The sequence below is a fragment of the Hyperolius riggenbachi genome, chromosome 7 (assembly GCF_040937935.1).
Source record: "Hyperolius riggenbachi isolate aHypRig1 chromosome 7, aHypRig1.pri, whole genome shotgun sequence".
Taxonomy (NCBI): domain Eukaryota; kingdom Metazoa; phylum Chordata; class Amphibia; order Anura; family Hyperoliidae; genus Hyperolius; species Hyperolius riggenbachi.
In genome coordinates, this window is record NC_090652.1 from 211,061,626 (window position 1) to 211,074,809 (window position 13,184).

The 13,184-nt window shown below is 43.3% G+C and overlaps 1 protein-coding gene across 2 annotated transcripts in view; it reads left to right on the forward strand.

Moving 5' to 3' along the window:
* KIAA2012 (KIAA2012 ortholog) overlaps window positions 1-13,184 on the forward strand; it is a 331,067-nt gene that overhangs the window by 117,558 nt on the left and 200,325 nt on the right. For both annotated transcript variants that reach the window (XM_068245108.1, XM_068245109.1), the window contains exon 8: window positions 5,444-5,642. In XM_068245108.1, coding sequence (XP_068101209.1) covers window positions 5,444-5,642 — 199 coding nt within the window. The remainder of the gene's footprint in view (window positions 1-5,443; window positions 5,643-13,184) is intronic.

The following is a 13,184-nucleotide window of genomic DNA, read 5'->3' on the forward strand; positions in this document are numbered from 1 at the left end:
AGGAAATAGGTTCTGTTTGTATGTAATGGAGTTGAATAGCTGAGTTGGGCAATCCTGTGAGCAGGTGGACTGAAAAACAGCTGACACTGTTAGTACTGTACCACTTATCTAGGTAAATGGTCAAGCAAGTTTTTTAAACGTGACAAGTTGTTTTCCCCTGTTGCATGGTTAAGCAGGCAGCATCCACACATTTCGGTGAGTTAGCACTTAACATGCTTAGTAACCACATCACTAATTTGTACCATTTTAAAACTGCTCAGTATTTTCCCGGTATATCAATATGATTAGGAAATACATTGCTCTATGCAGGAAGGATTATCATTGTTGAATCAAGAACACCAGTAGGAAACCCCAGAAGGTGTTTACTTCCAAATATGTTTTTGCCAGGGCTCTGTGGATGATAAGTATAGTGGTGAGGTGCAGCAAGAAGGGGACCCTGGCATTAAACATCTTTGGATTTTCTACCCGGTCTTTTCACTGGTTCACAGATTTGACCAATGAGAATACTCCTTAGGTAGCGTTCTCATTTCTCCAGAAGAATGTGCGGTACATTGCGGTATCTTTCAGCATAGTACTATGCTCCAGAAGAATGTGCGGTACATTGTGGTATCTTTCAGCATAGTACTATGCTCCAGAAGAATGTACCAATGGGAAGCCTAGGTGGGAGATTTAAAGATACCCCGACTTCCTTCTGGGTAAATATAATAATGTTAAAAAGATGGGGGGAAAATGGCGTAGATAAAGTAAAGCAGCAAGTGAGAGGTGATATGTGGTGCTGAAGAAAAGCAAAAGCATCAGAACTTGCCCATCAATAGTACAATTAAAACGGGAGCAGTGAAAAATGGCACCAGGCTCGGGCGCTATAAAAATGGCGCCTCATTGAAAACCATTATTAAACAATATTTATCGTTTTATAAAGTTAAAAAATGACGCCGACCGTCAAAACGATATTTATCGTTTTAAAACCTGCTTTTTTTGTCCTGCCTGAACAATATTTATCGTTTTAAGCCCTGCTTTGCTGACATTTCGAAAATGTCTGCACGCCGACTTTAACGTTTTATAGCACAGCCCCCTTAAAAGATAAAACACCAAATTTGCAGGGAATGTTAAGAAGAACAGTGGGAACAAGAAGATTTTTTTTTTTTCAAAAAGACCTTATACTTTTTGACAAAATCGATTTTAAAATTCTCCTTCTGACCGTAGGAAAATTAAACACCCTTAAATACCAGAAACACCAAATTGCAGGGAATGTCAAGAAGAACAGTGGGAACAAGAGGAAAAAATTTTTTTCAAATAGACCTTACACTTTTTGAGAAAATTGATTTTAAGAGGTTCAAAGAAAAAAAAGATACATTTAAATGCCGCTAGTCAGTGTGTGGGAAATATTTCCCAGCAGTTAATAGCAAAGGCCCCTTACATCCTAGCAACACCAAATTTGCAGGATATGTTAAAAAGATAGTGGGAAACAATATTTAAAAAAAAGTAAACATTTTTATTTTTGGTGAATGTTGTGAGTGTGGGAAATCTGAAAAAAAAAATGGCGTGGGGTCCCCCCTCCCGAGCCTCTGTAACCCCTTGTCCCCCATGCAGGCTGGGATAGCCAGAATGGGAAGACCCGGCCGACTGGGGCTTCATATCCTGAGCTATACCAGCCCGCATGGTCCATGGTATGGGGGGGGCTCCGGGGGGAAGGGGCTGCCAAGCCTCCCCCTCCCCCCCCCCCGGAGCCCTTGTCCAATCCATGGACAAGGGGCTCTTCCACACCTCCGGTGCCCCAGGAGGAGGTGGGGCGACGACTCCCGGGGGGGGTTCATGGCGGCATCTGGGAGTCCCCTTTAAGAAGGGGACCCCAGATGCCCACCCCCCTCCCAGGAGAAATGAGTATAGGGGTACAAAGTACCCCTTACCCATTTCCACAAAGGAATAAATAAAATAAAAACGCAACCACGAGAAAAGTATTTTAATATTCTTAATTAACCAGAAATACTTACCTGTACCTTTAAAAAAATTCCTACACCATTATTCTCTGTAAATGATCCAACATATACAGTATCCTCCAATCTTGCGACCTTCAATTAAGTTGATTGAAGATCTCCGCCGCCCCCCACATAGCAGAGAATGCGTCCTGTGGGACGCATAGCTGCCGGCTCCCGCTGTCCTCCTCACCTATCACCTCACCTAGCCTGGCACCTAGCAGCACCCATGGGTGCTGCTAGGTGAGGGGTGACAGGTGCAGCCAGGTGGGGATGAGAGCCGGGAGCCGGCAGCTACGCGTCCACACAGAACGCATTCTAAGCTATACTAACCGGCTCATCAATGAGCCGGTTCTTTTTGTATTGAATCGAATGATGATTGTTGATGATTGAAATATCCTTTAAATTGCATGTGACAAAAGTATACTTGCTTGCACCAAAATATTTTAATATGTGTACTCAAATCATGACCCATGTCCTTCTCCATACACAGTACATATTATAGCCTCTGTATACATTGCCTTGTTCACTCACACGTAGGGCCAGGCTAGCGGTACATTCAGTTGGTATGTGGAGGGGTGGCTGACAGAACAGCTTGTGAGGACCATCACAGAGCAGGCAGGGTAAGTGGGGAGATTAATGCCCTTGGCCAGTGCTCAGCTGAATGGATGGACCCCCCAAACGAATCATTTACTGGCACCCAGTGGGACTGGGAACCGCTCTACACATGCTATATTTTTAGCAGAGGCTGTTGATTTTGGCCGGCTAAGTTTAATCTAGCATGTGTTCCAGGTTTAAAGTCTGAAAATATTTAAAAGTTTTGCAGCCGATAATTCTTGCACAGTCAAACATTATAAATACCAGTAGGCATAAATTATAAAACTTATTTATATCCAAATTCAATTAATTTTCATGGGATTCTTCTTTAAAGGGGAACTGAAGAGAGAGGTATATGGAGGCTGTCATGTGTATTTCCTTTTAATCAATACCAGTTGCCTGGCAGCCCTGTTGGTCTATTTCTCTGCAGTAATATCTGAGTAAAACCAGAAACAAGCATGCAGCTAGTCTTGTCAGATCAGACTTATAAGTCTGAACCACTGAAACACCTGATCTGCTGCATGCTTGTTCAGGGGCTATGGCTAATAGTATTAGAGGCAGAGGATCAGCAGGGCTGCCAGGCAACTGGTATTGTCTAAAAGGAAATAAACAGGACAGCCTCCATATACCTCTCTCTTCAGTTCCCCTTTAAAGGATACCACAACTGACATGTGGCATAATGAGATAGACATGGGTATGTACAGTGCCTAGCACACAAATAACTATGCTGTGTTCCTTTTTTTCTTTCTCTGCCTAAAATAGGTAAATATCAGGTATGTAAGTGGCTGACTCAGTCCTGACTCAGACAGGAAGTGACTACAGTGTGACCCTCACTGATAAGAAATTCCCCCTTTTTTATCTCTTTCTTGCTCTCAGAAGCCATTTTCTGCTAGGAAAGTGTTTTATAGTTGGAATTTCTTATCAGTGAAGGTCACACTGTAGTCACTTCCTGTCTGAGTCAGGACTGAGTCAGCCACTTACATACCTGATATTTACCTCTTTCAGGCAGAGAAAGAAAAAAAGGAACACAGCATAGTTATTTGTGTGCTAGGCACTGTACATACCCATGTCTATCTCATTCTGCCACATGTCAGTTGTGGTATCCTTTAACTGTAGGTTAACAATACGGATCGTCAATTTGTCTTCTTTTTTTAAGCCAACATTTACAAATATTGTGTACAAAACAGATGTTTGCCTTCTTAAAACAGAAAGTATTTGGGATTATTCAGGTTGGGGTGAGCATGTGGTGTCTCCCACAATGCATCACTGCTGAATCGTCCCTTTGTAGTCCATGCAACCTAAACACACCTCCAGAACCGCTGGAATGCAATAATGAGTCAGCTTCTTAATGGTACAAAGCCACAATAATACAACATGCATACAGACTGGATCATCAGTGCATGGAATTGATTAACTTGGCTCTATGGGTTAAGACTTGAAACACGCAGAGTTACAGATTGCCCAGCAAGCTCATGGTGAACCAGAACTCCTATGCATTGTGGTCCACCTCATATATTCACTCTAACCTGAATTATCGCAAATAACTTCCGTTTTAAGAAGGCAAACTTCTGTTTTGCATAACGAGGGTTTTGTGGTACATTTTAGCCCCTTCACCATGAGCTTGCTGGGCAATCTGAAATACTAAACCGCTTCACACTGTAAAGATGTACAATTTGAAGCTACCATAATTATTCTGCTACATACAGTAGATATTTCGATGTAGCAACGTCTGTGGTGGTGTGCAGTTTACAAGACAGACAATATTTGAGAGCTTAGATATACAACTAGTTCAACACACAATATGATCAGCACATCCAGCAAAACAGATAAAAAATACGTGCATGGTTCATGTATGGTCAATCTAGAGGGTGGTGGGGTGAAGACACTATATGAAGGAGTTACTAGAAAAAGCAGTGAGCCTCAACATCTGACTATTACAATTTATAGGCTTGTCTGAAGAAGTGTGTTTAACCACGTAAGTACCAGTGGTCTCTGCCCCCTTAAGGACAGAGACTGCTGGTACCAGAAATGGCGGAACACCGACGGATAACGACGAATCGCCGCACATACTCGCCGCAATTGCCATCACCGCCACACGTCAGGAACCTGGGCCACCCACTCTGCCGTCTCTATGACAGCAGAGTTCCTGTGAGCCGGTCAGGAGCCGCTTTCATTGGCTCATGACCCTGTCTTCCAATGTAATCCAATGGGAGCAGCTTAAATTTAAACACAGGGTCAGGAGCCAATGAAATCGGTTCCTGACCCACTCAAAGGGCTCTGCCATCATAGAGACAGGCAGAGCAAGTGAGCTGCAGCGAGAGACGTCGGGATTCAGCGGCGCGTTTGGGGGGATCGAAGGATATGCCAGATGCGTGCATCGGTGGCTAATTGAAATCTACGCCCTGCCAGCCAGGTAACCACCAAAACAGGGCATAGATTTCAATTAGCTTGGTCCTGAAGTAGTTAAAGGATGCATTTGAAAGTTTCCAGGCTCGCATCATGATGGTCACACTCCTGAGAAGTCCTGGGTGTAAGAGTGAGAGGAGCAGACAAAGCCAGAGGACAGGAGGGTTTCATGGGAGGGGTGAAGGTTCCAGGGGGGATCAGTGATGGTATCTGGAGATGAATGGTGATGAATACGACTAGGAGAACTCATGGAGAAGCATGTGTTCACTTTGGTCATGTGATAGACATGTAAGTCTCTGGTTTGCTAGTCATGATCATTCTCCTGGACATCACAATCACTAGAGGTGGAGGGGACAGCTTGTAGAGGGCTTTGTGTGTTGTATTAGTTATGGCTATGTAATGTCCTGTTATGAAAAATAATTTATGTTAGTTATGAACCAATATTGATATATGTACTTTCAATACAGGAAGCCTTAAAGTTACCCCCAATTATGGAAGAATCCTTCAGAGCTCCACAAAGAAAGAGAAGATACAGAACTGAAGATCAACCAAAGGAACTTTTAGTCATACCATTGCTTGTGCAGTTTGAGAACCAAAAAGTAAACCCAAGGCAAAGAACAAATACAAATGGAAGCATGAAGTCTGTGCCTGAGGACAATAATGAAGGTGTAGTACATTCAAGTGTTAGTTCACTCCTTTTTCCAATAAATGAAACAGAAATGTAGGTCATTGGTTTTAAATACAGTTAAACTTGGTTTGCCTTGTATTACAATGCAATACAATAACTTTTGTAAAGCACTTTTCTCCCATAGAACTCAAAGCGCTTATTTATGTCTCATATCAAGACAAGGTTGCAGGCTGGACTGTGTTACAGAGGAAATAGTCAGGTGTTCATAAATGCCAGGCTAAAGAGGTGGTTTTTTTTTTAGTTTGGATTTAAATGTCTCCAGAGATGGAGCTGTCCTAATTGGGTGTGGCAGCGAGTTCCAGAGTGTAGGGGCAGCATGACAGAAGACTCTGTCTCTAAAGGTTTTGAAGTGAACTCTGGGGGGTGACTAAGGTATTACATCCTTTTGATCTAAGATTGTGGGGGGGGGGGGGTGATGCAGTTGCAACAAGACCTTCAGGTATCCAGGGCCCAGATAGTGCAAGGATTTGAATGTGAATAAGCCAATCTTAAACCGAATTCTCCATTTTATTGGAAGCCAGGGGAGTGAGCAAAGTGTTGGTATTATGTGGCAATGGCGGGGTTGGCTCGTTAATAGCCTTGCGGCGGCATTCTGTACTAATAGAGAATATTGAAGTGTAACATATGCGGCTGCAGGGTGTCTCCGCAGCCGCTTCGGTTCCCTATTCAGAGTCTTTCTCCGTTCCCTCGGCGTCTAGCACGCCGAGGATGGAATTGTCATTTGCACATAAGGTTTCTGTATCGCGTGGCCGCGCGCGTAGACAGGACCTTTATGCTGGGAGGAGGCGCGTCAGCTGACCCGCTGGTAGGCTGACGTCAGAGCGGACGTTCGCCGCTCGGGATTGGCTGATTGGAGTGGGCACGGCTTGGAGGTGTCCTCTGCTTCTTAAGCCGTCTCTGCTCACTCGCAAGTCGCCTGCGGTTGCGAATACTTATGTGCTAGCGCTCAGACCTTAGACTAGTATCCGGTGTGCTTTGATCTGGGAGGAAACCAGGGATTTCACACAAGACTAGGAGATTGTTTACTGTATATTCTTGATATTCTGTGTATGACTTTGGCTAACCCCTGACTCTGCTAATTTCTATTCGTCTTTGTACTTCTGCCCATCTGATCTTGTTGCCGAATTACCTACTACTCTTTTGCCTTCTGACTCTGTACTGTATTTGCCTCTTAGTTGCCGAACCTAGCCTGTCTGACGCTCCGACTCACCAGTGGGCCCTCGCCACTGGTGAGGTATTCTTATAGTGCCCACCGGCTCCTCTGGTGAGGCTCAGCTAAACTAATCAGTTACTGTACTCTAGTAGTGCCCACCAGCTCCTTTGGTGAGGCTCAGCTAAACTAATCAGTTACTGTATTCTAATAAGTACCCACCAGCTCCTCTGGTGAGGTCTTGCAAACTTATCGTTACTGTGTTCTAATAAGTCCCCACCAGCTCCTCTGGTGAGGTCTTGCTAAACTTATTGTTGCTGAGTTCTTATAGTGCCTACCAGCTCCTCTGGTAAGGCCCAGTCTATTGTTGCACCAAGCACTACACATACCTTGTATCTTGTCAGCTATACGTGTATTATTGGTGATACTGCAGATCACCACATAATCAGGTATAGCGTCTGTATTATTGGTGATTCTGCAGATCACACATGCGACGTCCAGGGACGGCTAGCCGACGCGGCATCAGAAACGCCGATCGCGGCGATCTCCGTACTGCCGCCATCGAACGGGACGTCACAGGACGACGCAACTTCCTGGCCGCCCCAACGCCGCCTGCCGTCCTTGTGAACCGGCCCTAAAGGAGATTGAAGGCAAAAATGAATCCTGTATATGTCCTCCACAAAAGTTGTCTTTTTCCACCAAACCGATTTATGCATGATCATTTCAACATGATTTTACATTACATTGCTGTAATGAAGTCTGTTAGCTGGCTAGCTGTCAATCCTTCACTGTTATTCAGACCTCCAACAGTTCTGATAATCTAAGTCGCCCCTATCTTTCTCTCTGTCAAAAGAAGAGTCTACCTGCTTGCTTTCCTGCTCTCTGTCACCTGATCTTTTGACCCCATACCATCAGATCTCTTCCTGTAAGCATTGTCCCTACACTGACCCACCATTGTCTATTTATCTCTGTCATTTTGTTATCTCCTGTATTTCATTTACATCCTCTTCTTTTCAATCAGCTTTGTTCACATCTGCATAAACTGGCCATTTGGTTTGGGACTTCCAAGCCAAGAATGTCCTGTATCTTCATCATTCATCATTTTCAAAATGTTGATCAAGTTGCGGGACATTTGATTTGCCTCTTAGACCATTATTTATCTCATCAATACTGCTCACTCCTTAACACACTGTACTAATGGTTTTCCACTTTTCACATTCATAGTATACTGTGTATTATATGCTTTATGTTTTCCTTTCTTTTCCTGTCTTAGTACTAGACATTGGTGTATCTTAACATGCAAAAAAGTATTTTAACCGCCACTCAAAGGACTATATAAAAATGCAAACTTTATTGAAAACACCTGCGTGCTAATTTGGGCGAGTGCATAATTGAAAAAAAAAATTGTAAAAGGTAACATTTTATAGTGGTAATAGAATATTGGTAAATTTACAGATATTCTACAACCTATTTAATATGGTGAAATAGCAGCAATATTTGCCAGTATTTCACTATAACCTAAACCTCCCCCGGGCAACAATAACCCTCCCTCCCCGGACAGCTAATAACCCCCCCCCAAGCAACTAAAAACCATCCACCTGGGCAACTAATAACCTTACCCCAGGGAAACTGAGAACCCTCTCCCCTGCAACTACTAACCCTCCCCCCGGGCAACTAATAACCCAACCACCGGGAAACTAATACCCCCCCCCCCCCCCCCCCCCCGTGACAATAAATGGTCGTGACCTCTATTGGTAGCCGCACTTCCCATAGCGGGCCGCCCCAGCGGCCACTATTTAGCACGCACCCATTTTTGGTCACACTACAATTCGCTTCTCCGTGAAGAATAACGTTCCCATTAAGACCAAACCCTTCTGAGTAATCTTGTAAGAGCGCTCGTAGCGACAGGCTCACCCACTCTCATACCACAAATAAACATGCATACATAGATCGGCCATTCTTTTTAACAATGCAATTACTTGTTTATAAGTACTGCCGTGTGTGAAGTCCTTTGTGTGTAAAGGCCCATACACACGGGCTACAACTGTCGCCACAAACACGTGGCACGCGCATGTTGCGTCGACAGTTGTCCTGTGTGTATGAGGTGTGCACCCCGAACTGTCGCCGGAGACAGCAGTTGCCATGCGATTGGAAAGGTCAATCGCACGGCAACTTCTGTCTCCGCAACTGTCGCTAGTCCGCTGTGTGTATGCGGACTAGCGACAGCTACCCACACACTGCAAACGGAGTTTCCAGCAGGGGGCCGAACCTTCGGCGACAGCTTCCGCCGTGTCTCTGCCTGTGGGCAGAGACGTGTAGACAGCTGTCGCTCAGGCGGAGCTGTCGCCGAGCTGTTGCGCACACGTCTCCTGTGTGCTAGCAACAGCTACAACGGTCCCCCGTGTGTACCAGCCTTTAAAGAGACTCCGTAACAAAAATTGCATCCTGTTTTTTATCACCCTACAAGTTCCAAAAGCTATTCTAATGTGTTCTGGCTTTCTGCAGCACATTCTACTATCACCATCTCTGTAATAAATCAACTTATCTCTCTCTTGTCAGACTTGTCAGCCTGTGTCTGGAAGGCTGCCAAGTTCTTCAGTGTTGTGGTTCTGTGATGCATCTCCACCCTCCAGGCCCCTCTCTGCACACTGCCTGTGTGTTATTTAGATTATGGCAGGTTCTCTCTGCTCTATTATCTTTTACAAGCTGGATAAATCCTCCACTGAGCTGGCTGGGCTTTTACATACTGAGGAATTACATACAGGAAGAGCTGTCTGCACTCTGCAGGAAGAAAAAGCCTGACACTTCAGTGGAAGATAGCTGCAGGGGGAAAGAAACACACAAATGATCTCTTGAGATTAAAAAGGAAGGCTGTATACAGCCTGCTTGTGTATGGATGTATTTTCTATGTGTGGACATACTGTACATCAACCTACTTCCTGTTTTGGTGGCCATTTTTAAAACTGTTTTTAACCACTTTTAATGCGGCGGGGAGCGGCGAAATTGTGACAGAGGGGAATAGGAGATGTCCCCTAACGCACTGGTATGTTTACTTTTGTGCGATTTTAACAATACAGATTCTCTTTAAGCCCTAAGCTTCCTGGAGAATCACCTCTTTTATAGGTGCCAAAAAAAGCTTCAGATGCCACAATGACAAAGTCCCAAACTAATCAGTGCACCAAACAATTTTCCGGAGTGCATCAGATCACACAGTTCCTTTGTAAACAACTGTTTGGATTGCTACTAATCGCTAATAAACTGCGCCTCTCTGGAGAAACACCGGATCATACGAAATCCTCCTAGCATGTGTATACAGATTTACCCTGGATGCATATGCCACTTAAACTTTGAATGAGTGTGTGGCTTAGTGTTTCTGTATGCTTTGTTCTACAATTATTTATTGTCTTTAGAAGAATTCACAGTTTTTATGTCATGTTTTCATTATACTTCACATAAGAGGCCTAAGTCACAACAGATCTGCGGTACTGGAAGTTATAACTTTTCCCCAGTATGTAGTACCGGATCTTGTGTTATTTCCACACAGGAAAACATGGCAGTCATTTGTCTTAACATACTGTATAGAGGTAACATTCTGTAAAATCCATGCATTGTATATAACTGTCCTGGGGGAATTGTGTCCTTTCCTCTATCAAAGTAGTGGTGTTGCACTTGAAGTATTTAATCTCAAAGAGAAAATGCTGGTTTAACACATAAATGTGGGCCACTACAGCTTATATTCACAGGTCTGGCGCTGAACACTCACAAGTTTAATGCTAGCCACTTACTAGAAGAGAGTTTTCTGTAGTGACTATTTCCACGGGACATCTAGTTGGAGATGCTGATCAAAACATTGATCAAAACATAGGAATAATCCAGATGCGTAAACTGATTGAAGTCATTTGTTCATTGAGCTGCAGACTGTAAACACTGTCAAACCTCAAACATTTTTGTGGCCAGCGTAATGTTAAGTGATGAGACGCCCTGTCAGTCCTCAAAGCTTTGTGTTCTAGTTGTTGCATTCCAGCACATTAATTTCCATTGAGTATTAGCCAAGCAGATAACCATTAGTAGCTGCTGTGTTCTTTCATATTATTTCTTTTGCCTTACAAAGCACTAATGATACTGTACAAATGTTTCTGAAAATGGCAGTTTGTCCACCAGTGTAACATTCACCATTTAGCGCTTTGAATTAAGAACAAAAGGCTTCATTTTGATTTTAAATCCTTGGCTGATATGCATGGTGCTATGGAAGTAAAACACTTAAAGTGCCCTAAGTAAATGTACATACAAAATCCTGGTGTTAGTTTAGAGCCTGGGTAGGTAAACATCTCATTGATGTGCAGCTGTTCTTGTGCTGATTCCCCAACCCTTCTTCTTCTTCTTCTTTTTACCCACGTATTTAAAGAGGAACTGTCGCAAAATCTTAAAATTTAAAACACATACAAATAAGAAGTACATTTCTCCCAGAGTAAAATGAGCCATACATTACTTCTCTCCCATGTTGCTGTCACTTACTTACAGCAGGTAGTAGAAATCTGACATTACTGACAGGTTTTGGGCTAGTCCATCTCTCCATAGGGGAATCGCAGTATGGCCTTTATTCTTTATAAAGACATTCCCTGAAAAAGATTTACATAAAGATGCTGGCCAGCCTCCCTGCTCGCAGCACACTATTTTGGCAGTTGGACTAAGCAACTGCCATTCACTAAGTGCTTTTAAAAATAAAGAAAACCCTGAGAACCCCCCTATGAGAAGATGGGCTAGTCCAATATCTGTCTGTAATGTCAGATTTCTACTACTTACTGTGAGTGACCACAACATAGAAGAAAAGTAATTTATGGCTCATTTTACTCTGGGAGAAATGTACTTCTTATTTGTATATTCAGCAGTGATGCACTGGGAGACATCATATGCTCACTCCAACCTGAATTATCACAAATTCTTTCTGTTTTAAGAAAGCAAACTTTTGTTTTCCTTATTTGTATGCGTTTTAAATTTTAAGATTTTCACGACAGTTCCTCTTTAAGGTACCACTGCAAAACCGTTGTTTTCCAACAAGCTTATCTGTTGTGTCAGTATCAGTAAGTGCAGTCTGCTGTCAGATTTTGTCCACATTATGGGGTTATTAATACCTTAAAGCAATCCTGAAAGGAAAAAAGTTTTAAAAAGAGACACTGTAGAGGAAAGGCTTTGCATAGTCCAGAGGCTTCCCAGATCCTCCTGGTGCCGACCGTTCCAGCTCTGGGTCCCAAGAGCTTGTCGTATATGCTGCCCTGGGTGTGCTTCCATCCAGCTACTAACTTCTTTGTTCTGGGCATGCACAAGTACAGTCCACACATGCCCAGTCAAACGAAGACGCTCATGCATGGATTTTTCTTCTGTGCATGAGCCTTCCTGGTTCTTTTTGTGCGGTTACTACTTGCAGTGAACTACAAGCATTGTACTGTTTAATGTAGTGCAACACTATGAGGCCATCGATCCCTCACTGCTACACCCTGGTCCACTTGCACAGGGATTTACCAACATATCTGATCACTCTTTTGATCAATAAACTACACAAAATTGATAAAGAATTACTGGATATGTTGGGGACAACAGACATCCTGCAGATTTGATTAACAGGATCAACTCGACCACACAAATTGATTCTTGTGTGCCTAGCTTACTTTTTTTTTTAATCCCCATTCAACCTACCTGCAACTACCAGATACATCTACTAAAATCTACCTTCCCCTATGGAAAAGGAAGAAAAGGGAGTAGTGGAACACAACCGTGACTTACTATGAAGGTCAAACCCTGACAATCCCTTGAGCAAGGCTGATAAAAAAAAAGCTTGGCTACCAATGCATTCACATTGCTTTGGAAGAGAGAGTGGGCAAGTAGGCATGTTCAGTACATATGTTTCGGCCGCGTGGAATTTAGGCACACAGGGAAGCTGAAAGACGTTTCTCCCTGCACTAGGTAATATATTCCCCTACGATTACCTAATGTATTACTTTGGTGTAGTAATTCAGGGTCTGGCTATAACCAGCACTTGAATTACTAATTCTGGCTGCGCAGCTATAGCGTAATTAGCCATTTGCAGATGACTCAACAGTAGTACGTCTCATACAAAATGGGGATTAATCTCTAGACACAGGAACAGCTTTTTTCCTCAAGCGGTAGCCATACTTAATGCTGAACCACGTTAGAGCTGCTAGGACTTGAAAGTAATCAGCACAGAACTGAAAATGAACAATTCTCACATTGCTTACTGCCACTATACTTATAACGTCCTTGACTTGTAATATACACACTGTCTGTCCTTGTATTGTTTTTGTTTGTGTTTGTTAAGCAAATGCCAAGACAAATTCCTTGTAGGTGCAAAATT